The 24,206-nt window shown below is 45.1% G+C and overlaps 4 protein-coding genes across 4 annotated transcripts; 3 read left to right on the forward strand and 1 right to left on the reverse strand.

Annotated features, from left to right (window-relative positions):
* Positions 1 to 362: 362 nt before the first annotated feature.
* On the forward strand, positions 363 to 767 carry EI90DRAFT_2864473 (uncharacterized protein; the record flags this gene model as incomplete). Its single annotated transcript, XM_039053825.1, has 1 exon — positions 363 to 767. A coding segment is annotated over one exon (405 nt), but the record flags the coding sequence as incomplete, so codon positions are not given.
* Positions 768 to 1,773: 1,006 nt separating this feature from the next.
* On the forward strand, positions 1,774 to 2,143 carry EI90DRAFT_2850710 (uncharacterized protein; the record flags this gene model as incomplete). The annotated part of the gene is made up of 2 exons (XM_039053746.1): positions 1,774 to 1,851; positions 1,901 to 2,143. Coding segments are annotated over 2 exons (321 nt in total), but the record flags the coding sequence as incomplete, so codon positions are not given.
* A 398-nt stretch (positions 2,144 to 2,541) lies between these two features.
* Positions 2,542 to 4,679, reverse strand: EI90DRAFT_3020057 (uncharacterized protein; the record flags this gene model as incomplete). Its single annotated transcript, XM_039057463.1, has 7 exons — positions 2,542 to 2,890; positions 3,357 to 3,531; positions 3,627 to 4,195; positions 4,235 to 4,248; positions 4,295 to 4,510; positions 4,569 to 4,585; positions 4,628 to 4,679. 7 exons carry the CDS (start codon positions 4,677 to 4,679, stop codon positions 2,542 to 2,544), a joined length of 1,392 nt encoding a protein of 463 aa, XP_038910955.1.
* Positions 4,680 to 16,278: 11,599 nt separating this feature from the next.
* On the forward strand, positions 16,279 to 16,762 carry EI90DRAFT_3020058 (uncharacterized protein; the record flags this gene model as incomplete). The annotated part of the gene is made up of 3 exons (XM_039057464.1): positions 16,279 to 16,507; positions 16,540 to 16,578; positions 16,626 to 16,762. 3 exons carry the CDS (start codon positions 16,279 to 16,281, stop codon positions 16,760 to 16,762), a joined length of 405 nt encoding a protein of 134 aa, XP_038910956.1.
* Between the last annotated feature and the right edge of the window lie 7,444 nt (positions 16,763 to 24,206).

Consider the following 24,206-nt stretch of genomic DNA (forward strand, 5'->3'; position numbering starts at 1 on the left):
TCCTGAGCAGGTATGTAAAAGCGCTTGGCAATGTCATTCCTAACTGGGCCACTGACAGGCATGGGTGGACCAGAAACCAATCGCCGAAAGGTATCAGCAACCCAGTGGTGGCAAAGCTCTTCAGCCAACCTTACAGACCCCTTATGTAGGCAGACCCACCTGAGAAGTTCTCTCGTGTCTCCATTGGTTACGCAGGAGAGCTAGACCTGTCCCAGTACAAACCGATTTTGCCGATGATGAAACCCAAGATGCTGTATCTGGGGGAAAGCAAGCAAGGGCACATCCGAAGAAAGAAATCATGCACTTCTTGACACAGTAAGCACTTCAACAATTGGCATGAACATGAAACAATATGATCATAGAAAGGAGCTGTAATCATATTGATACTACTCCATAGTTCCAATGAGCATTGCAATGCGATGCAAGCCAAAAATTCATTCTATCTTACTGGAAGCCAAGCATCCAAATCAGTCCGAGAATGGGCAGTGCATGCGGGCCTCTCAGTCTCACCAAAGTCCACCGAAAACATTTGGAACTCGTTAGTGATGACTCAGAAGATTATGAACTTGGAACTTGGATGTACTAGGGTACTCAATCTGGCATATGACAATTGCGACTTCAAATTCGGAGTCGGTCAGTCAACGGATCTCAATGAACGTACCTTTGAGAGTATCACCACTGGCATGTTCCTCAATCCCCCTAGTCAAGTGCTCCCGGAGCATCTGGAGTATGCCGAAATGATCTGGGAATGTCACAACAATAACCCGGATGCGACAAACCCATACCCTCCCATGACTCTATCCGATGTTATCCCAACATCACCCACTATCCAGAACCTCATAAAACATTGTCAGTGGCACATCAAAGCCATACTCATAGATGAATACTTCCCTGAAATGCGCTTGAACCTTGGGCAACCGTGTTCAACATTTAAACTGAGCCCAGAAAAGACAACATACTCAACAGTGAAAGCAATGTATGCGAAGGCATCAACAATCGATGGAAACATCCAAGCTCTTCTGTCGCTGCTGGAACAGAGTGGGATTATGGATGCTGCAACATATGAAAGTACATGATCTTGGTTCATGGCGATCTTGGGTCATTGGAGAAAATTGAGACCATCTTGCAGTCACGATGCATCAAAGAGGATGTTTTGGAGCGTATGCATTATCTGCTACCGATACCTGGGCTATTTCACGTTAGAATGGCATGTGTGGATGCTATTAATAGGATTCACACAATGGGACACAACTTACGCAATAATCCAAATGGCCTCTACAAAAAACTCGCCCATCTCTTCCCCAATGACGTTGCAAAACTCAACAAAAGCATTCCCCCTTCCGTATGATGAATGACGGAATAATATTCATCACAAAGACCATGATCCTCGATGCTTGGACAGAGAACATCGGTGGAGACCTTTGGAATTATGTAGAAAGCAAACCTGATTGGGAGGACATTGAGAGAAGGGCAAAGACCATTGTGTCTGCATATTTCGAAACAGACACAATATCATCTGATCAAAGACGAAACAAGGAGTATGACGAGCGATGGATGAACCAGGTCCTATTCAATCATGATACCATGTATTACTGAATCCTCGTTCATGCAATGAACTATGGAATGGTTGATATCATCGTCGATGTCCTCTCATTCTGGGTGTCGGTGTTTCAGGCCTGTGGAAAACACAAATATGTGAAACACTCATCCAAGTTCATATTTCAACTTAGGCAACTTCCCGATCCATTAAGAGACGCTGTGATGAGGTGTTGGTTGTGCTGTCCATCTGGAAAGGAGGGTGGATTTCAAGCAATTGACTGGCTTGTGGAACTAATGAACCTATATACAAAGGTGTGGCAGATGTTAATCAGTGATGACAAATATTAACATTGAAGCACAGGTCGTGTATGGTGGCTCTGGTTCTGGAAGGACAATCAACTATGTGATTAGTCAATCATCAATCATTAATGCATACCATCAGTGCATCGAAGACATTGAGCACGATTTTCACATACCGGAGAAAATGCTCCATCATGCAGCTCCTGACATCCAATCTAGGCTGGATGGTTTAAAAAGGACCCTTCATGAGCTCCGGCCACACAGGTACGAGAGAGGGCAGAAGGTACCTTACTTCATAGAGGATTACTTTCAGAAGGGGTGCAAGCAATATTTGAGGGGAACGATGTGGAGTTCTGTTGACATGGATAACGAAGAAAATGATGAGGGACCTGAAATAGAAGCCATTGATCTGGGAGCGTAAACCTCAGTGGCACAACACCGATGTCGAGGGTGGTACAGCATTCTCCTTGTCTTTACATTTCGTCCCTACAAGAAAAAATGCTGATCTATCTTATTGACACATCAACAGTACAAAACTACTCACGAGTATGACCTGTTTGCCCACATGTACCACACGGTGCAGAGCATGTTCAAGCTAGGGTGCAAATGCATTTGTACTGCATGGAAAGTAACATAAAATGTACCATTGTGACCACGGGTTCGACAGTTTGAGCATGTGCTGATTCGAGAATTTTCGACAGCTCAGGACGCATTTTGAGCGACAGTGGGTGATTCAGGGGGGAGTGCAAATATCTTGTGCACAATGTTGAGTAATTCCAAAGCATAGTGTTCATGATATACCCAATCAACAAGTTGAATGAACTTCTCGCAACATGTTAGCTTGTTCAGATGTGCGAGATAGATGATGTCATCGATTACATCATCTGGGAGAATGAGCCAGTCTCCCACCCACATATCATCATGGCGGTCAGGGTGAGTGTGGGCAAATTCCTCCTTTCTCCACTCATAAAGTGCCTTGTCAAGAGCAGTCGACCAGGCATCATTCTTCTCATATTTGGACTTGGGTTCGACGTGCTGTGGGTTCCACTTACTGGGAAGTGGTTCAACTTCAGCATCAAACATCCCTGATGTGTGTCCAGGACTGTGTAGGTCACAGCAACTTGTCGACTTGTGTGGATCACACCGTTTGCGACAGCCGTGTGGCGTCCCTGGTGGGGATTTGTCAGGGGACAGACCCCGGGTCCCCATGACCCCTCTCTCTATGGCCCACAGCCCTGTGTGTATCCTAAGGCACAACCTACTGTGGGTAAGAAAGTGAGAAGAAGGTTAACTTCTCACTTTCCCACAGTGGCCCACTGGCAATATGGCGAAAACTTCCGGGGATACCCAGAAGTCACATGAAGAGTGGGAACCGGGCCCGGAGCATGTGGCGCGTGGAGCATGCGGGGCGGAGCGCACATGCGGGTCCGGGTCTGGGCTAGTCAGGGTGGGAAAGCTGGGAAGGTAATTCAAACTCACTTGTGTGGGTATTACCAAAATAAATGTTGCACACTAACCTACAGCAACCCCTCCTAGGATCACCATCTGGCAGCAGGTCAGCATTGATAAATGCATCAAGACCTGGGTCAATATTCTTGCGGTCTGCTGGCCCCCTCTTCACCTTCACCATTCTTGGTTTATTCTGTGTTGACACATGAACACCACTGTCTTCAACACGCTCCACAGATGGCTCTATCACCTCATCATCAATAGCGTTGGGTTGATTGTGATCTACCGCTCAAATGTGAGTCTGCCCAACAAACCTTGTTATCGTGGGAAGGACTCACCAATGGCATCCATGCATTCTATCCCATTGGTGGCGCTATTCCCACCCTCCATTGCCTTACACACCACATCAAAATCGATATCCAGAAACTCATCCCACATTTCATCCTCCAATACACTGGATGCTTCCAAATCACAATGCCTCTCATCAGGGTGATCATTGTCGCTTGACGGCCAAACATCCTCTCGCAATGGCAGCGTCGGATCTGGTTGATGAAGATCAAGCAGATATTCATCAAATTCATTGTTAGATGCGGCAACTTCGTGGGCATCCACATGATTAACCATGGTAAGCAGTTGCCTTGTTCGCTTCCTTGGCTGGTCATCTGTGCTTGTGATTTTCTGCATAGTGGCTTTACGTTTTTTCCGTTTGGCCATCTTCTTTGCCCTCCCTTCTCGCTCACGGCAGGTTTCTTCGAAATAATCTTGTGGTGCAAGAAGGATGACAATACCACTCATGTCCGGGTCCCTTGCTGCACGACCAAAGCGCTGTGCAAGCGTACTCAAGTTGTCAGGTGGGCCAAATTGGACGAGTCTTGCGATATTTGGTAAGTCAAAACCCTTTGTTTTACTGTCAGTGTGGGTATCACATGTGGAGTGCTGCACTTACCAACCCCAAGGATTCTGTGGCGGTTATTCCAATAAGTCTTCCATCCCTAAACATTTAAACTGCTTGCTGTTTGTGTTTATCCGACATCCCTGAGTGGACCCAAATTATCCTCTTCTTTAGTGACCCATCCACTCGAGACCGGAGGTAAGTGGCACTCCATTCTGCATCATTTCGAGAATTGCAGTAAACAAAGAATGGCACTGGCATGACAGGGTCGGATTCTTTGAGTCCCAACGGCACAAGGAACGCAAGATCTTTGCAGGATTCTCTACTGTACTGCATTGGCCATACACAGTAATGTAAGTTTGGATGATCATTTGAACGGCGGATCCACTTTGTATAATCCCCACCCTGCGTAGTATGATATGGATCCATATTAATGGTGGAAAGTACCTTGCTGCAAGTACGTGCATCGAGGGTTGCGGATGTAAGGTACCATTGGCATCGGGATTGAAGGTACACATACAATGAGTGAAGATCCGCATATTTAGAATGAAAGGACAGCCACTGTGTAACGCAGTGTGCCTCATCAACTATGATTCAGCTGATTTGAGAGACAAATTTTGCACTCCTCCAAAGTAGCTTCAAGAGTTCACCGCAGAGCAAATCCGGTCCAAGGATAACGTATCTGTATTTGATTTCCGCTATCTCCTCTACTGGAATTAGCCTATTGGTATGTGGAGAGTGAAAGAAACATACATTTATTAGATCTTTACTGGTGTTTTCAGCTTCTACAGTTATCGCTGTCAGGCCTAGCTTAACTGCACTCTCATGGTGCTGGTGAGCCAGTTTTTTTAGAGGGACAACAATAAAGGTGACACCGGATTTCTCATAGAGTGCTGGAAGGAAGAAAGTATACATTTTTCCTGTCCCAGTTGCCACAGTAGCTACAAGATTGTGTTTGGGAAATTGAAGGAGGTATTCCACAATTTCAGCTTGAAACTAGCAGGCATGTTTTGACCACCTCTGTTCGCTTAGGACCCTTATTTGCTCTGCTGTTGGCTTAGCATTTATCATGGTGTCGGTTGCAGTCAGAGGGGATGCAGACATGGAGGGCAGGGGAGGGTGCCTAATTGGGCCAAGGATTAGCGTGGGAAACGTTGGGACGGAAAGTGCCGTAGCACTGCCATACTACATTTTGCCCCAGTCTGAGGAGCGAAGTGTCATGGGCAAGTTTCGGAGTAGGTGATCAGCTATGTGTTTAACTCCATACCATGTGATTTTTTGTATTGAGTACAGAACATGACTTTAATGGTGGAAGCAGAACGTGAGAATAAAGATTTAGCGTGAGAACATTTATTTACATTGCGTAAAAAAGCTATTATTTTGTGCATCCATGGAGCTCCTCAGACTGGGTACGAGTCTGGGTTGGCTCCAAATGAATAGCTTCGTGGACTTAACATTTTTTTCACTCGGTGACGGTGATGTGGCTCTTATGCATCACTTCTAGTTTTCCAGGTAGGTCCCTTATATTTCTTTCATAGTACATATTTTCCAAGTTACTCATAGCACTCTATGCATAATTACAGGTTGTACAAGCTGCTCAGCCATGTCTGGTGAGTGCTACCCATTAGTACATGTTCATGCACTAATCCCTCATCACCTAAGGGACCTGATAACTTGCAGAATCACCCATCCCACAACTCCTGAATCCAACCATTCCCCAAGCCCCCCATGTCCAACACACACCCGGAATCCTTCAATGAACTGGGGCCTTGCCCCTTCAACTTTGTTTACATTTTGTATTATGTATTTATGCACAGTACATAGAGATCATGAAATCTGAAATATCACTGCAATCACCCCTGGATTTTAAGTTGAAATTGACTCGATATGGCCTCTTGTAATCAGGGGGCCTTTGTCACAACTGACAAATCCCAGGGCTCCATCAGTGGCGAATCAATGCTGATAGGCGTTTCTGCTGACCCGAACCCATCCTTACCAGCCCCAACCCGATGTCTGCTCTATCGACCATGCACCGCTTCCGCACCTTCCACAACCTCTGTCCATTTCTGGTTGTCCTTGACACCTCTGGTCAGGTCAACACTCCCCTCCGTATCTTGCTGGCCATCATGCTGTCCTTTTGTGACAGCACTGACAGACCACCCTCTGTTGCGGACTCATCAGCACCATGCTGATTCCTGCATCCCTTTGTGGACTTGTGTCGGCATCGCACCAACCCCGCATCCTGATTTGCGGACTTGTATTGGTGCCGCGCACTGACCTCCACTTTTCCTCTGGCCATTTGTCACTTGGCAGCTAGCTTATCATTCATTCCTTGCCAAGTGCCATTTATTGTTTGCTTCCCTGCCAATATCGGCATTTGATCTCCTCTTTATTGGCACTAGGTTATTGATCTCATTCAGTTATTCATCAATAACCCTTGCCACTTATTGTTTATTGATCTGTTCCTCGTTTCCAGTTCCCAGGCTCTTGTCCTTATTTAGTTTGACAATCCCCGCTTATCTCCGTGCCGGACTGCACCGGACTGACCGGCCTTTCTATATTCCCTCTTACCTATTTATATACCTTGTAAATACTTTTGGGGACTTCAGTCTGAAATCAACTAGAGTACCCCCCCCTGTCTGGTCTGAGTCCCTCCTTCTGTAAAGGGGGCTTCCCCCCTTCTGAGTCCGTGCTTGTGGAGTCCGTGCTCCTCCTATGGGCCTGCTCCGCCTGCAAGTCTTGTTTGAAGTCCACTGTAATTGTGAGTCCATAAATAAGGGATCTCCCCCAGACATCAAGCTCAGGGCACAGCGCTCCACTTGAGTCGCTGAGGCTGCGATCCCACTCTGCTAACCTTGAACAGCGCTTCCAGACGCACCGCATATTTCCGCCTGCATATCCGTGCATGCGCGCTCCAACAGACCTCTGCATCACCTCCAACCCTGACTCCGACAGAACCCAGCCCATCTCTGACAGCCTTCTAGAATGATATCACGATAAAAATGATTCCTATCATTTCTATCAACTTCAGTGGTTTGCTGATGAATACTAGAAAGGTTGCTTCGCAACCATGACCTTGCTTGCACATCATTGCTCAATGCTGACCACAAGCCAGTTATTGGAGTTGGCTTTAGTCATTTAATTCCTTGACACTCCATCCATCAAGCACTGTCAGGGCATACACCCTGACCTAGCCCATACCCGCATCCACACCCACACTCGCACCCGCACCTGCAACTGCACCTGGCTGTTGCACTCCCTGCATGCGCCCTGTGCCGGACGCTCAGTGCAGCCAGATGGGCCAGACCTCAGGTCTCGGGTCTCATGTGACTTCCAGATATCTCCGGAAGTTTTCAATGTATTGTGGCCACTGTGGGAAGATGAGAAGTTAACTTCCTTCTCATCTCTGACCCACAGTAGGATTGTGCCCTGGATAGGGCTGGCCAGACCAGAGACTGTGGACCTAGGGGAGGGTCATGGGGACCCGGGAGTCGTCCCCTGACAACACCCAACCCATCTGGGCCCACCCAGATCCACCTGGTGCTCCACTCTCCCCTTCCCCTCCTTCACCTTTTCCCCCCTTTTCCTTTTCTCTACTATTCCCATCTCCTTCTCTACTTCCCCTTTCTTCTCTTTTTCTATCACATGGATGACCTTCTCTGTATCAATGTACTACTGACCTGTCAGAGTTGGACAGACTGTCAGAGACAGAATTACTGTCAGAAGATGGGCTGGTTTCTGTCAGAGTCGATGTTGGAGGTGTTGCAGAGGTCTGTTGGAGTGCACGCATGTGGATGTGTGGGGGGAAATATGCGGCACATCTGGAAGCGCTGTTCAGAGTTAGCAGAGTGGGATCACAGCCTCAGTGACTCAAGTGGAGCGCTGTGCCCTGAGCTTGATGTTTGGGAGAGATCCCATATTTACAGATTGACACTTACAGTGGACTTCAAACAAGACTTGCAAGTGGAGCGGACCTGCAGGGACTCTGCAGGCATGGACTCAGAGGGGGGGAAGCCCCCTTTGCAGAAGGAGGGACTCAGTCCAGACAGGGGGGGTACTCTAGTTGATTTCAGACTGAAGTATTTACAGGATATAAATAGGCAGGAGGGAAACACAGAAGGGCCAGTCAGTCTGGTGCAGTCTGGTGTGGAAATAAGTGGGGATTGTCAAACTGAATGAAGGACAAGAGCCCATGAAATGGGAGGCAATGAACTAAAACAAAAGTTAAGCAAATGAATGGATGAACAATATAGGCACTCGGCAAGGAATGAATGGTATGCTGCTGAGTGACAAAAATGGCCAGAGGAGGTCAGCACATGGCGCCGATACAGGTCCACAAATAAGCGGGGTTGGTGTGGTGCTGACACAAGTCTGCAAACAGAGGTTGATCTGTCAGTACTGTCACACAAGGACAGCATGAAGGCCAACAGAGGTACAGAGGGGAGTGGGAGTGTTGACCTGACCAAAATGTCAAGGGCAACCAGAAGTGGGCAGAGGGTGCAGAATGCATGGAAGTGGGGCATGGCTGTGACCACATAGTGGGAAGCAATGAGTGTGGTTCAGATGGAGACAAGGCAGGCATAGGAACTGGAGGGACTGAATGTGTCAGAACAGGCAGATTCAGATGACTCCAGAGTGGAATCGGAGACTTAGCATGGAAGGACCTCGGCCTCAGTGACTCAGGCAGAGCGCTGTGCCATTGCTGGTTGTCCTAGGGGTCCCTAATTTCGGATCTAGCAGAGGGAAAGTCTCTTGGGGGCATTTCAGGTCGATTTCGGACTGAGGTTACAAGTTACTATGTACATTGTATATAAGGAGGGTCTGGAATCAAAAGGAGCAAGGGTACTCCGAAAGGAGACAAAGGGAGCTGGAAAGAGGAACAACACCGAGGGTCAAGGGTTTGACTCAATGGTGTTTCCCAAAGGAGGAGTGAAGGGCCAAGGCCCAAGGAGGATGGATGGAGGATGGGAGTGGGGAATGGCTGACTGACTGAATAGAAGGAAGCAGCAGCCCAAATAGGAATGAGGGAGAATAGCGGAATTGAATGGAGCAATGCAATAGTTGCAAGGTCCGACCTAAGTCCAGAAAGTCTGAACTCGGAAGTTAAACTCCGGAATATTGGCAAACATAATTAAATGGAATGAGGTAACCAATACAATGGGTATAAGCGGAGGTGGGGTCAAAGTCCGAGGTTGGAGCTAAGACTGGAGGTTCTGGAGAAGGAGATGTGAACAGGATTCCGGAGCGGAGGCCCGGAGTCGGGAGCATAGGTGTTGCATGCTCATCTGGGAGGTGTCGAGGTTGAGGTCGGACCTGGAATGTTCCAGAGTCAGACCAAAGGTGGTGTCAGAGCCGGAGGTGGGATAACCTCTTGGGAGTCGGCAAGGAGAAGGTGACAGAAGGGAGGTAGGGCTCCGGAGTCGGTTTCGGAGTTCCTTTCGCTTAGACTCTTTACAAGAAATCATTCTGGGTGTGTCCTTCACTTTATTAGAATATAGTTTTGGTCTTAACTCCAATTTACCCAGAGCAGAGGTCGGGATTGTATGGATACAACAGAATGCTGGGAGCGCCAAGGGCTCAGGAACTGGAGGTAAGGTTGGAATACTGGCAGGGTCTAGGTTCTGATCGTTGGCCAAGTCTCATGCAATAAGGCAGGGGGCCAGACATTGGGTTGGGGGCTGGTTAGGATGGGTTTTGGGTCAGTGGATTCACCGATAGTGGTTCGCTGCTGATGGAGCCCCAGGATTTGTCGGTCGTGACAGTCATAACTTGTTCATATGATGCTGTAACAGGTCAATCGCCTTGACTTGAGACAGAGAAGAGGGGGAGGGTTGTAGTGACTGCATGTGTGGTTCATGGGGCTGGGTTTTGGTCTGGGGGTGCTACTAGGTCTGTAAAAACCTCAAATAAACACTCACCTACATCTCTCATGGATGTTGTAGGGGTGGTGGTCACAGACACCCCAGAACAGGTGATATATCGGGTCTCAATGCAGGATAAAATGTTAGAAAAACATACAGTAGAAAGTTGGCTAGGAATTAGGTGACGAGGTTATAGTACAGATAGTAGAGGGCATCAAGGTGATTCCAACACATGTTATGCAAGGAGAATTGGTGAGGTATTCACAGAGATATGTGGGTTCCAGTTGTGTATTGCGATGCATGTCACATGTTTGTTGTGCATGCATGGGAAATGGGGTGCACAGATGGTCCCTGGCATCCCTCAGGCTTCAAAAAAAATGGGGATAAACATCCATTGTTCATGGTGTGGCCAGTCAGGAGGATGTGCCAATTTTGGGACCATGGCGACATGTGGTTGGAAAGTTAGGAAAAATGTGCTGGATATTCCCCATGTTAGAGACCGGATTGAGATGAAGGAGTCGTCTCCATGGCAGAGGGCTTCGGCCTCAGTGACTCAGACCAGGAGTGCTGTGCCAAGTTACACGTCTGTGCCCTAATTTACTTACTGGCAACAAGAACTAAAGAGGGATCAACTCTAGTTAATTTTATCACTGAGGTGTAACCTATGTACAAGTTAAGTATATATAGTTACAGCAAGGGCAGTGAAGGAGCGGAGCTGGATCACCTTATGTAACCAGTTTCCTACTTCCAATAATGATATTAGAGTTTGTGCTGATTTGCGTACTGACCATGTTTTGGTTGCCAAATATATAATTGTTCACTGTCTAAACAACAATAAACACCCCCCAACGATCTCACCTGACGTATAGATTGTCTATGGATAAAATTCTATATTGACTTTACTATGATTTCTAGTCAATATTACACCTAGATATACCACTTTTCAGTAGGATGTGATTTTCCTGATAATTTACTGAAGAAAAACTACTAATAAAATAATTCCCTAATAAATGTTACTCAATACAGGAGTGACCAAACTGCTCTTTCTATCGCTTAGAGTGCGTGCTAGTTATATAGCAGGTTCAGGATTGCTCACTTTTCTCCTGTGGTGTGATAACCAAATATTACTGAGAGATTATTCAATTAAGAAGTCCCTCCACCAAATTCTCACTAATTCTCACTATGACACTTTTGTTCAGCTGTGTCTAACTAACCCTAACTCACGCTTAGAGTGATGTGTTAGTTTTATATTAGCTAACAACTAATATTTGCTTTTATCTTTTGGAGCAAACGAACCAACCACTGGTGAGGAGAATTAAACTTATATTTCTACCTGAGGCTTGAGAGGGGGCAGAAGCGGCGGCCTTTTATGCTTTTCAGAGACCTCTCTACTCCCACGCCTTGCACTAGTTACATGTGCTACATTTGTATTATAGATAGTTCTAGAATGATATAGGGGCTTGGGCTGTGTAAGCTTTATAATGGACTTAGGACATGACTCAGCAATAAGTAATTCAGTTCTTTGTCTTTTGGGCCGATCTCAGCGGGGTCTTGTAGCGCTAAAGCTATGCTCTACACCGCCTCAATTACGAACGGTTATCTTTAGAAATGACTCAGCCATAATGGAACTTTCTAGACTGTTCTCTAATTCACCCCTTTTTGTGAAGCAACATCATTACTAATGTTCTAGAGCTTTCCCAATTAATTAACTGATTCACGGACTTATGAATCACTTTATGCTTATGATCCGAAATCCAGATCATCAATCATTCCTTTGTTCCGATTTATTTGAGCTTAAAATCAAAAAGTTTTGATGATACAAGATCCGGTTTTTTAGCATTTTCTCCTCTTCTGATGCGATCAAAAACTGTCTGCCCACGCCAGGGAATACTCTGCCATATGGTATTCGGTCCGCCAGACTTCCGGGCGCCAATATATTTCCCTTGAGTCACATTACTTTTTGTAAGAATTAGTAAATAAATATATATGAATTATAAAGTGTTTCGCCATTTGAGCGATATCTCTGTCAGTTTTGAAGCTTTTAGAATGAAACGAAACCGTGGATAAAGTTTAGAAACACTTCTTTCAGATGGTAAAGATATTACAGTCAAAAGTTTACTGGTTCCCGAGATATTCACATTTCTTTCCCAATGTTCCTTCTTATTCTGCCGTCTATGTGCTATTTTCTTGTTGTGAGGATATATTCTTTGAATATTACACCTATGCCAGGTTCTAGGCATGCTTGTAGTAGATTAAATCTCATGCTACATGGGTGTGGATAACTTATAATGATCTTCTAATGTCTGTCCAGTCTCATAAAGATCATGAGATCTGTTAAACATCTGAACTTGTCACCTGATTGTTGACTATTCTGATAGATCATTGTTTTATTCTTTGAATATTATTTCTCCTACAGTGGGCCCATGAATGGCGGGACTGAGCAGAACAGACCTAACGGGGTTAAACATTAGCCAACTGAATATTACTGACAAGTCAGGTTATGGGGTTAGTGGAATGGCAGGCAATAACCCAGAAACAGAAAGGAGGGATAGGCCTGAAGGTGGACTTGCAGGGCAAGCAAGTGAATTGCCCAGCAGAGGCAGGAGTGCACTAGCGGACGTCGGAGCTGTCTGGAAGCCTTCGGGGCTCCATACTTAGGGAGGTGTAGGTAATATATTGAAAAGAGGGGGTGGTGACCATCGAGGGAAGCGGAGGTGATTGCGGAATACGGGAGCTCCGAGGTTAGTGAAGAAGGAGCAGAGGTAGTCCAGAGGGATTGGAGGCAGTGGAAGTCGATGGCTGTGGATGGATATGACATAATCCTGCGTCATGAAATCATGAGTCATGACATGTCACAAAATTTCATGACCCCTCATAACATGTTGAATTGAATCAGACATTTTTTACATTGAAAATTTTGGATTTCATGACAGTTCATGACAAATTGTCATGAACTGTCACCAAATTTCATGAACCATCATGAACCATCATGTGCTGACAAGGTTCATGACTGCTGGTGACACAATATGACATGATGCCTCATGGAGGTTCATGAGTGGTCATGAGTGGTCATGAACCTTCATGACCTTTCATAACAGGTCATGAAGGTTCATGGAGTGTCATGGAGTGTCATATGTTTAGTTTGACCTTTCCCAATCATGTAAAATGCTATAATGTCCCATGATGCATCATGGACATTCATAATGCTCCATGAACATGTATGATGAGTCAATGCATGAGATGTCACAAGCACTTATGAACTGTCATGTGACAGACCTTATTTGTGACAGCACTGACTGATCAACCTCCAACTCATGGTCTTGTGTTGGCACTGCACTGAACTCTGCTTTTCCTCCAGCCACCTTTGCTGCTTGGTGTCAGAAATGGTGCTTGAGGGTATTCATGGGAAGTGGAGCAGAGTATGGCAGTGTGAGTGATTACTTAGCTGATAGGTTACTCCATTGCAAGGCATCAGGGGGTTGGGATGTTGGGATGTTGGGATGTTGGTTTCAACAACTCAGTGGGAGTGTTGTGCCACATGCTCTAGGCTATCCTGTATTTCAGGTGTAGCAGAGTGGTCAGTCTGGTGCCTGAATGAGAGGAAGAGTGGTGAACATGACAAACTAATTGAGGGATGAGAACCAGGGAGACAGAGTGAGAGAATGAATGAGAGTGGAATGAACAATTAAACAAAGAGGCAAAGGAGGAAGGCAACTGACAACCTGGGTGCCAATATAGTAGCAGATCAAGTGTCAATATTTTACTTATTCATTCTTCACCTGGGTGCTTGTCTTTGATTCAATTTAACACTCCCCACTCATTTCTGCACTGGACCAACTGGGCCTTCCCATGATTTCTCTCCCTTATTTATACCTTGTAAATACTTTCAGGGACCTTAGTCTGAAATCAACTAGAGCAACCCCCCTCTTGTGTGATGCTTTCATACCACTTTCAAGGGTAACATGTAATTAACCATTATGGCCCCAATTGTCATTGTTGTGCCAAGAATCCTAATTTATGATCAATCACAATGATTCTTGGGAAGACTCATAGTGATTCATGGAGGTCCATGAGGGTCCATGATCCTTTGTGAAGGCTCATGACACTTCATGACACTTCATAGACAGGCATGTAACCACTCAAAACCTGCCTGGAACCACTTAAGTCATGAGCAATCATGACCCCCCATGCAGGTTCATGAACTGCCATTACACTTTTTGCAAGTTACTGGGTTTGTTGCATTGGATAGCTGTAGTTTAGGCAAGTTGGTTGACATGAAGGGAGCACAGCTGTGTCAAGTGGTTTGGGTTGGAGATGTAGGTTGGGTTTTCCATGGCCACTTTCTATTGTTTTATATTGTGTTGCTTGTGATATTGTGTTATTGGCTAGTTACATTTTGATATGGAGATTTCCCCTCTGCTACATTTAGATCTGGTCACCAAGTGAAGTGTGCTGGAGGCATGGTCAAGTGCAGTAGTCCTGAGGGAGGCAAGGTAGCCTCACAGTGTCCTCAGGGAGATCCCCACCAAGTTATAGGATGCCAAGTCCAGTTGAGTCTCTAGTTCGGTCTTGATTCTGTCCAGGAAGCCGCTTGCTGGCCCCCTTTTTATTTCTCATCCTGCTGGGTGGGAGTAGGTGTGGTGTGAAGTGGTTGTGGTTGTGGTTGTGGTAGTGGTAGGTTGGTGTGCCACTGTGCCACACATCCATTCCTATCCAGTCCCCGACCCCTCTTGCTCCACTCCCCACTTGTAATGTCAAGGCTGAGAATTATGATTGGAGGGAGTTTAGAGTGGCATTGGGGTCATGGATGGCATCTTTGCCACTTGGATGTAACTAGTTTTTACTCCTCATGGGTCTTGTCATATCCCAGAATCCCGATCCCACACACTCCCACCACACCACACCTTCCTAACAACTTCACCATCCCCTACACCATGCCTCCCCACTCCCCAGGTCACCTTCCTTCCTGACTGTCTCAGCTCCGGTCTGGTTGTGGCACACCGAACCTTGGCTACTCCCATCCCGGAAGCTCGGTCCTGAGTTGGAACATTCGGAGACTCCAGATTTGCTCCAATATCCCAATAGACCTCCGATATCCCATGACATACCCCTAAACCATTCCTCCACCCATTTCATTTATTGGAGTCACCCAACATCCTTCGGATATGCAACTCCGCTTTCGGAGCTACCTGCATCTTTCAGTGACCTCACTCACGTCATCACTTATTAGTCACCTTCCATTCTTAGCATGACTATCTTCTCCTTACCATTCAGTCGGCTAACCCCCCTTACCCATTTCTTGTTCCCATTCATTTTCCGGCCCATTACTCTGCCCTCCTCAACCTGACACCTTGGTTCCCCATTAAAGATATCGTTCGGGACCTTTCGGTACCTCTCAGTATCATTCGGCACCTTTCAGGTGTTCTTCTATTACCATTCAGACTTTGACTAAGTCCTTCCCATTCCCCCTTATAAATACCTGTAGATTAGAACCTGTAGTTTTCCTCAGTTCTAATCTCGACTAAAATGCTACCCAAAGTCCCTCTGAGTGAATCCCGTTCCCTTTCTACAAGATACCTCAGACATAAGAAATAGACTAACTGAGACGTTGTAACGGGGATTTGCTGGTGTACCATAAACAAGCCAAATCCTGCGATTCTACCACCCTTAGCCAATGTTCTCTATTCCTTATTTTTCCTGATTTTTCTGATTCCATTTCTAGTCACTAGAGCCCGATGTTTCCCTTTCTTATTGTTCTTTCCTTATTTGTCATTTTTGGATTCTTCCGTGATACTGTGACAAGCTGTATAGTTAGCTAGACAGTGAGGAGTAGCGGAATCCACTCCAAGTTAACGAACCTGTGCCTGCAACCACTGCAACCCTCCCCCTCTCTTCTGTCTCGAGTCTAGTGGTGATAGACCCGTTACAATGTAACAGAGGCACAGTGCTCCCTCCAAGTTGCTGAGGCCGTGTCCTCCTTAGAGCCTCTTGTACCACCCAGCAGAACTGGGCTCCCTGGAGAAGCTTCAATCCACTACCGGAGCTCTTGGATCCCCTCTAGTTGAGCCCCGCCTGCATTCGGACTCACGCATTTTCCCCTATACGATCCAGGTTTTTGACAGGTCTATTCAGTACTCACTTGTTATGTACAAGGTATTTCCTATTTTATATGGACTGGAAATGAAATGAATGGAATGGGGAAATGCAAACAGGCTGATAGGCAACCATAATAAAAAAATGTCCAATCAGGGACAGAGAAACAATAAAAGATATATGAATGAATGGAGAAATTGTGACAATGGATCTGAAATGGAAATTGTAAAGGTTAACTCCGCAACACTTCGCTACAGCGCCCGCCTATTCTCCCGTCAACAACCTCCTCGTCTCCAGCTTTCCAACGAACCCTCATTTGTCCCAATTGGTGCAGTAGTTCCTGAGATATGGCCATTGACAGGTGCTGTCAAGTGTGAGGCTCTACACTGTGCTGAATCATCCAAGTATGGGATTTTCATTATGCTCCATGGGTAAAGGAGGAAGGTAGAGCATCACCATTGGGTAGAAAAATGGCTAAGTTTGATGTATAGTTGTGGAGATCTGGGGAGGGGGTGAAATTGGTGGTGTGGTTGGGTGTGGGAATTTGGCTTGGGACTGTTGGGAATGGCGGGAAAAATATGGAAAAATAGGGAATGGGTGTATGGAGTGTTGGATAGTAAGGGGATGAGCAGTGGAAGTATCGGTGGGTATGTAGTGTGTGTTGTTGGGTAGAATCTGCAGAATCTGACTTTTTGCAGTGCATGGACTAGTCCCCACAGCAACATGCCCAATCCCAGGTGCACCAGATGACCTGGGTGTACACCTGTTGTCCATCCACACCAGATGCCCTTGGGATCTCCTATGGAGACACCCAGATGGCTGCAGCTGTGTGTGAAGATGATGTGGCACTTCCCACATCAGCAAACTTGGTAGGGAGCTCTCAGAGCTCACAGAGCTCTGTGAGCAAATTGAGTCTTTTTGCTGTGCACCTGGGTGGAGAAAATTAAATTTTTGAATGATTTTGTTCTCCTAAGGATGCAGAAGTGCAAAGATAATGTGTATATACATTTTTGGAAATGCATATTAAATGGCCAGCATCATTTTGAAAAGCTCTATGAGCTCTATGAGCTCATAGAACTTTTTGTTTTTAAATAATGGATGGTCTTCATATCTCCATGAAATCTGCTTAGTTATTTTGGCACCAGTAGTGCAAAGATAATATGGATATATGTGTGTGTAAAATGGCCATTGTCATTGCTCTGAAAGCTCTATGAGCTCATATACCTTTTGTGTTTACTATAGTTTAGACCAGAAATTTCCTGCACCTGTTTTTGCCTCTAATAAACTTTTCTTTCACAACCTGAAAATTCCATCCTAATCCTCTTTTGAGTAGATAAAATGACTTCTTTTTTGTTGTTCTTTCAATCTGTTGGTTTAGATTTCTCCCAGACTCCTTCCCAGTTGCTCACATGATTTCTCCAAGGTTTAGCCACAACTTACGTTGCCTCCGAAATCTGTCGAGTGACTGGTACAACTTGCAACATGTGATGTTCCCACACTAAGTTGTAATGAGTTGTACATAGGTTACAGAATATAATTTTTAGTATTTATGCATGCGGTCATTGCACCCAACCCAACCCATGGAGACTAAGGGAGCACATCCAAGGTTGTGAAATCAATATCTGGGTGTGCGTGAAGTTTAACAGTTTATATATTACTTAATTACCAGTCACTTGTTTGTGCCCAGTTGTTATAAAAATGGGGCCTAATTGGCCCATTTTTATAGTGTTCAGGTGCAGGGAGTGGCCGTGACATTGAAATAGTGTTACAGTTAATGTAACAGATGTTGAACAGTTGTCTTTACAATGACATTAACAAAGTGTGGATTTCGGTGATTGTAGATGGTTAAGTTCTTAATATTTACATGTCACGTGATATTGTACTGCATAGAGCCCATAAGAGGCTAAAAATGGGAAAATCCCATTTCACACCAGTGGCATAAGTGATACAGCATTAGCTGAGGCTATGCAGTTTTTTTAAGTGGCACATGTTCGATTCTCACTTAGGAAACCTTTTTTTTCATACCCTCCACTCCTTAGTGTACAGAAAACAACCATTTCACACAATTATTTCATGAGAGGGCCCCAAAAAAGTTCCCTTAAGTGAGAATTGAACATGTGCCACTTAAAAAAACTGCATAGCCTCAGCTAACGCTGTATCACTTATGCCACCGGGCACAAACAAGTGACTGGTAACTAAGTAATATAAAAACTGTTAAACTTCGTGTACACCCAGATATTGATTTCACAACCTTGGATGTGCTCCCTTAGTCTCCACAGGTTGGGTTGGGTGCAATGACTGCATGTGTAAATACTAAAAATTATATTCCATAACCTATGTACAACTCATTACAACTTAGTGTGGGAACATCATGTGTTGCAAGTTGTACCAGTCGCTCAACAGATTTCGGAGGCAACATAAGTTGCGGCTAAACCTTGGAGAAATCATGTGAGCAACTGGGAAGGAGTCTGGATTTCTCCCAATCTCATTTCTAAAAAAATTGAAAATTTTCATGTTGGCCACCCCCATTTTTTCAAAAATCAGTCCCTGAACACTGTATGCCTTTGTATAACACTATGGAATCATCCTGAACTAAAATATAACCAAAAGATGTGGATGTTTCACACAAAACAGCCGTGGGAAAATCATGTGCATGGCACCTGAACTAAGCAACCAAAAATGCCTGCCTTAAATGCCTGCCAGCAAAAGGCACAAGAACAGTGCTGTGAGGGCCGTGGAACATTTGGCAAGGGCCAGAAACCTCTCCCATCAATCCCTGACTCGGACTCTGACTTTCAAGTGGATGAAGATTCTGAATCTTCATCTGGTGAAAGTTCCAAAACTTCCTGAAGCAGAAGGAAAAAGATGAATACACACTCTCACTCTTTGAGGTGTTCAGGGGTTTAAAGAAGCGAGGGGGGGTTGATAAAAGGGCAAAGAAGGTGAGGAGTATAATGTGTTTCAATTTTGGTGGGTTGAGAAACAACAATCCAAGGCCAAATTGGATGGGAAAGCTTCATATACAGGGAACTCAGCCAGGACAGCTTGCAGGAGATGTTGCAAGCAGGGTAGCGGAGCACAAGGGGTGTCAGGGACCAGATAGGGAATGGATGCATGGCACAGCGGCACACCAACCTACCACCATGATCACCATGACCTCAACTACTTCGCACCACACCTACTCCCACCCAGCAGGATGAGAAATGAAAAAGGGGGGCCAGCAAGCAGCTTTCTGGACAGAATCAAGACCAAACTCAAAACTCAACTGGGACTTGGTGTCCTATAACTCAACGTGGATCTCCCTGAGGACACTGTGAGGCTTCCTTGCCTCCCTAAGACTACTGCACTTGACCACACCTCCAGCACACTTCACTTGGTGACCAGATCTAAATGTAGCAGAGGGGAAATCTCTGTATCAAAATGTAACTAACCAATATTATATACAAACAACCCTGCAAACACACATCTGCAAGCTTCCAGCATGTTCCATAAGACTCATCTGGTCACATCGCAAGAGAAAATAGAATAGGAAACACAATATCACAAGCAACAAAATATAAAGTGGCCATGGAAACTCGGCACAACTGCGCTCCCTTCATGTCAGCCAACTCGCCTAAACTACAGCTATCCAACACAACAAACTGCATCCAATTTGATGGAGAATTGAGTGAGATAGTGTTGAGGTGGGGAATATCCGGCACATTTTCCTAACTTTCCAACCACATATCCCCATGGTCCCAAAATTGGCACATCTTCCCAACCAGTCATATCATGAACAATGAATATTTATCCTCATTTTTCTGAAGCCTGAGGGATGCCAGGGACCATCTGTGCACCCCATTTCCCACGCATGCGCAATGAACATGTGACATGCATCGCGATATACAACTGGAATCTGCATATCTCTGTCAATACCTCACCGATTCTCCTCACGTAATGTGCGTTGGAATTGCCTCGATATTTTCTACCATTCATACTATAACCTTGTCACCTAATTCCTAGCCAACTTTCCACTGTGGAATTTTCTAACATTTTATCCTGCATGTGAGACCCAATATATCACCTGTTCTGGGGTGTCTGTGACCACCACCCCTACAACGTCAAGTACAGCGGGAGCTGAAGGAGGCAGCTGCAAGCTGTGACCCAACAGCCTTTGTGGCATTTAAGAGAGCTGGGGTGAGTTTGCCTTTATTGTGCATGCATACTGAGGCTAAATGTCAAAAACCCGGATCGTATAGGGGAAAATGCATGAGTCCAAATGCAGGCGGGGCTCAACTAGAGGGGATCCGAGAGCTCCGGTAGGGACCGAAGCTTCTCCAGGGAGCCTGGTTTTGCTGGGTGGTACAAGAGGCTCTAAGGAGGACACGGCCTCAGCAACTTGGAGGGAGCGCTGTGCCTCCGTTACGTCTCAGTTAGTCCTTGTATTTCTTATGTCTGAGGTATCTTGTAGAAAGGGAATGGGATTCACTCAGAGGGACTTTGGGTAGCATTTTAGTCGAGATTAGAACTGAGGAAAACTACAGGTTCTAATCTACAGGTATTTATAAGGGGGAATGGGAAGGACTTAGTCAAAGTCCGAATGGTAATAGAAGAACACCTGAAAGGTGCCGAATGATACCAAGAGGTACTGAAAGGTCCTGAACAATATCTTTAATGGGGAACCAAGGTGTCGGGTCGAGGAGGGTGGAGTAATGGGCTGGAAAATGAATGGGAACGAGAAATGGTGTTACAAAAATGGGGCTGGAAGCGCCCATTTTCGTCTGTTCTGGCACAGGAATAGGGAAGGGGGTTGGACATAATGGTTTACAGGTGGTTTCACAGATGGTTTGACATGTGGTGTAACAGATGTTAGCACAGCGGGTTTTTGGTTAATTATTGATTGGATAAACTTAATTATTATACAAATCACGTGATACAGAATCCATAAGAGTCTAAAATGGGTAAGGGGGGTTTAGCCGACTGAATGGTAAGAAGAAGATAGTCATGCTAAGAATGGAAGGTGACTAATAAGTGATGATGTAAGTGAGGTCACCGAAAGATGCAGGTAGCTCCAAAAGTGGAGTTGCATATCCGAAGGATGTTGGGTGACTCCAATAAATGAAATGGGTGGAGGAATGGTTTAGGGGTATGTCACGGGATATCAGAGGTCCGTTGGGATATCGGAGCAAATCCGGAGTCCGACTCAGGACTGAGCTTCCGGGATGGGAGTAGCCAAGGTTTGGTGTGCTGCAACCAGACCGGAGCTGAGACAGTCAGGAAGGAAGGTGACCTGGGGAGTGGGGAGGCATGGTGTAGGGGATGGTGAAGTTGTTAGGAAGGTGTGGTGTGGTGGGAGTGCGTGGGATCGGGATTCCGGGATATGACACTAAATAGCTTACCTGAATGAAGGAGAAGCGCAAGTGTCCCATTGAACCAGAGGGAGTGGGCAGTGATGATGAATTTTCTTTATCCTTGGATGATTTTGACAAGCAGATGAATGCCATCATGATGGGAATAGAGCTCATTGCACTGAGCAGTGATGATGATAGTGAGGTGATGGTATCATTCATGCATCTTGTATCTGATTACTGAATATTGACTGGTTAATAGATGGTGAATGCGAGTGATAATGACGACAGACTGACCAACAATTTGGACCCTGAAGCCACCAATGAATCAGCCATGTTAGACTTCAGTGAATTGGTTTCCTTGGACTCCATTCAGGATGCCTTAAATCATGAGGATGATGTCCTGACAATCACAGAGAAACTGCTGAGGCAGGCAGCTTGACTCAACACTCATGCAACTTTGAAATCAATTATGATACTTACTGGTGTCATCTCGTATGTGAAGCTATATCACAAATGGAAAACCAACAGCACCCAAAAGCAAAACCAACCTGCAAAGGCTGCAAGCTCTGCAGTTGCAGCACACATGGGAAAGGGGTCAGCATTTGCCAGACAAATCCATAAAATGACCACCTACATTCATCAGCACCATTGCCTCCCTGACCCCAAGAAATACAGTTGACAGGTATCAGGAAGCTTGCTTGATAATGAGGCAGTGCTTGCTGGAGTTTGAAGGCATCTTGCAGAGCAAAAGCTGGGCGAGGTGAGTGTCACATATTAAATTGTTGATGTAAGTTGAATACACTGATCTCTGTAGGTTACCCCTCAATGCCTTATGAGATACTGTATGTCAATGAGGAGCTTCTTCCCAAGCTCAGTATGAGTACCAAACTTACCCAGCAAAGGATTTCCGAAAGTGGTGCAAAATGGTGGTTATGGAAACTCGGTTACCAGTGCACTGAGACACAGAAAAGGATGTATATTGATGGACATGAATGAGATGATGTGGTCAAATATTGAAAGGAGTACTTGAAGTTTTTCTCTAACAAAGAGGGGATTGGAAGGTGTGTAATGGAAATACCGGGTTGCTTACCTGATCATCATCATTTGACCAGGCTGAGGGAATATGATGGTGATGAAATGGAGCCTGTACCAATGGCATTAATGGGAAAGGAACATATTCCTGTGTTCCAAGATGAAAGTATCTTCCATACCAATGAATTTTGCTGCAGAGTTTGGATACCAGAAGGCAAGCAGCTGCTTTGAAAGAAAGGCAATGGACGATCAATCCATGTCTCGGACTTCATTACTCAGGATGGGCGCTTAGCTCTGACAGAGGATGACCAGAAAGCAATTATTGCACAGGATGGGTGTCTCCCCACAAAGACTGATGCCTGCATCATCATACACCCTGGCAAAGGACATGATGCATGGTGGGATGGGGAACAACTGGCAAAGCAAGTGAGTTCAGGCCTCAATGAGCAACATACATAATACTGAGATACTCATCGAAATCATGAGGGATTTTCAAAGGATGCTCTGAATGTCAAGAACATGAATGTAAATCCTGGAGGAGCACAGTTGCCATCTATCCAGATGACCATCCAGATCCGAAGCTTTGTGGCCAGCCAAAAGGAATGAAGCAAGTACTTATTGAGCAGGGAATCATTTGGGACACACTTCTCTCAAAGTCAGGATGTTGCGGACCTGTGGGCACATGTCAAGATTGAAAAAAGTCAGAGCAAGCTAAAGATGCAGAGGTTCAAATCACAGCTGTTGCAATGAGGTTGAGGAGATCGCTGCAATGGATGTTGCAGCCGATGCCTCTGGCCCAGCGAACAACTGGTGTTGCATGTTATGTCATTGCAGAGTGACTTCAAGTCTGAGAAGCCATTTATACAATGGTATATTGAAGAGCATGGACATAAATGTATCTTTCTTCCAAAGTTCCACTGTGAGTTGAATCCGATTGAAATGGTGTGGGGTTATGCAAAATATCGTGAGTCTTATTTTTATTCAACCTCAGTTATAAGCTACATGACCATTTGTCAGTCTATAGGGTGGCAACAGATGGCAAGTTCAAGACTGCCAGGGACCTTGTCCCAAAATATTTGGACTCATGCGATATCATCACCTGTCACTTTTTTTGAAAAGTATGGCACTTTATGGATGCTTATGAGTATGGCGCTCCATTGTTTCATTATCTATAATTATACTGAAGACCATCTTATTTTGTAGAGAAGGCTTGACAGGAACTAAAGCCGAATATGCAGTTTGAAAGTACAAGTCACGCCACCACATCAAAGAGAGTCTCCATGACTTGCAATCACTCTAAGACATTTGAATTCCATTTGAGAATACATTTTGCTATATATATATATATATATATATTTTCAGCCCCTTGGCCACCTTGTATTTTATAATAATTGGTTTTATACCTATGTTTCCTAGTAGGATTTTAATCTAAAGTCAAATTGTCACACCAGTTTTTGAGCTGTGATGGTGCAGGAAATTCCCAGTCTACACTGTAAAATCAGCACCTTATTTGTTTATTGCTATTTACAAAATATGAAAAAAACTCTGAAATTCAAAAATTTGCACTTTATCTTTCATCTCATTTCTTGCTCAAAACTCAACCAATTTTGATGATTCTATGTGAATTGGAAAGCACCAAAGTGTGGCAATGTAACCATGCATGTTATGTAGGGTATAAATCAGTTTTAAAAAAGTGTTCCAAATGAAGTA

The sequence above is a fragment of the Cantharellus anzutake genome, assembly GCF_015039405.1.
Source record: "Cantharellus anzutake strain C23 chromosome Unknown EI90scaffold_70, whole genome shotgun sequence".
Lineage (NCBI taxonomy): Eukaryota > Fungi > Basidiomycota > Agaricomycetes > Cantharellales > Hydnaceae > Cantharellus > Cantharellus anzutake.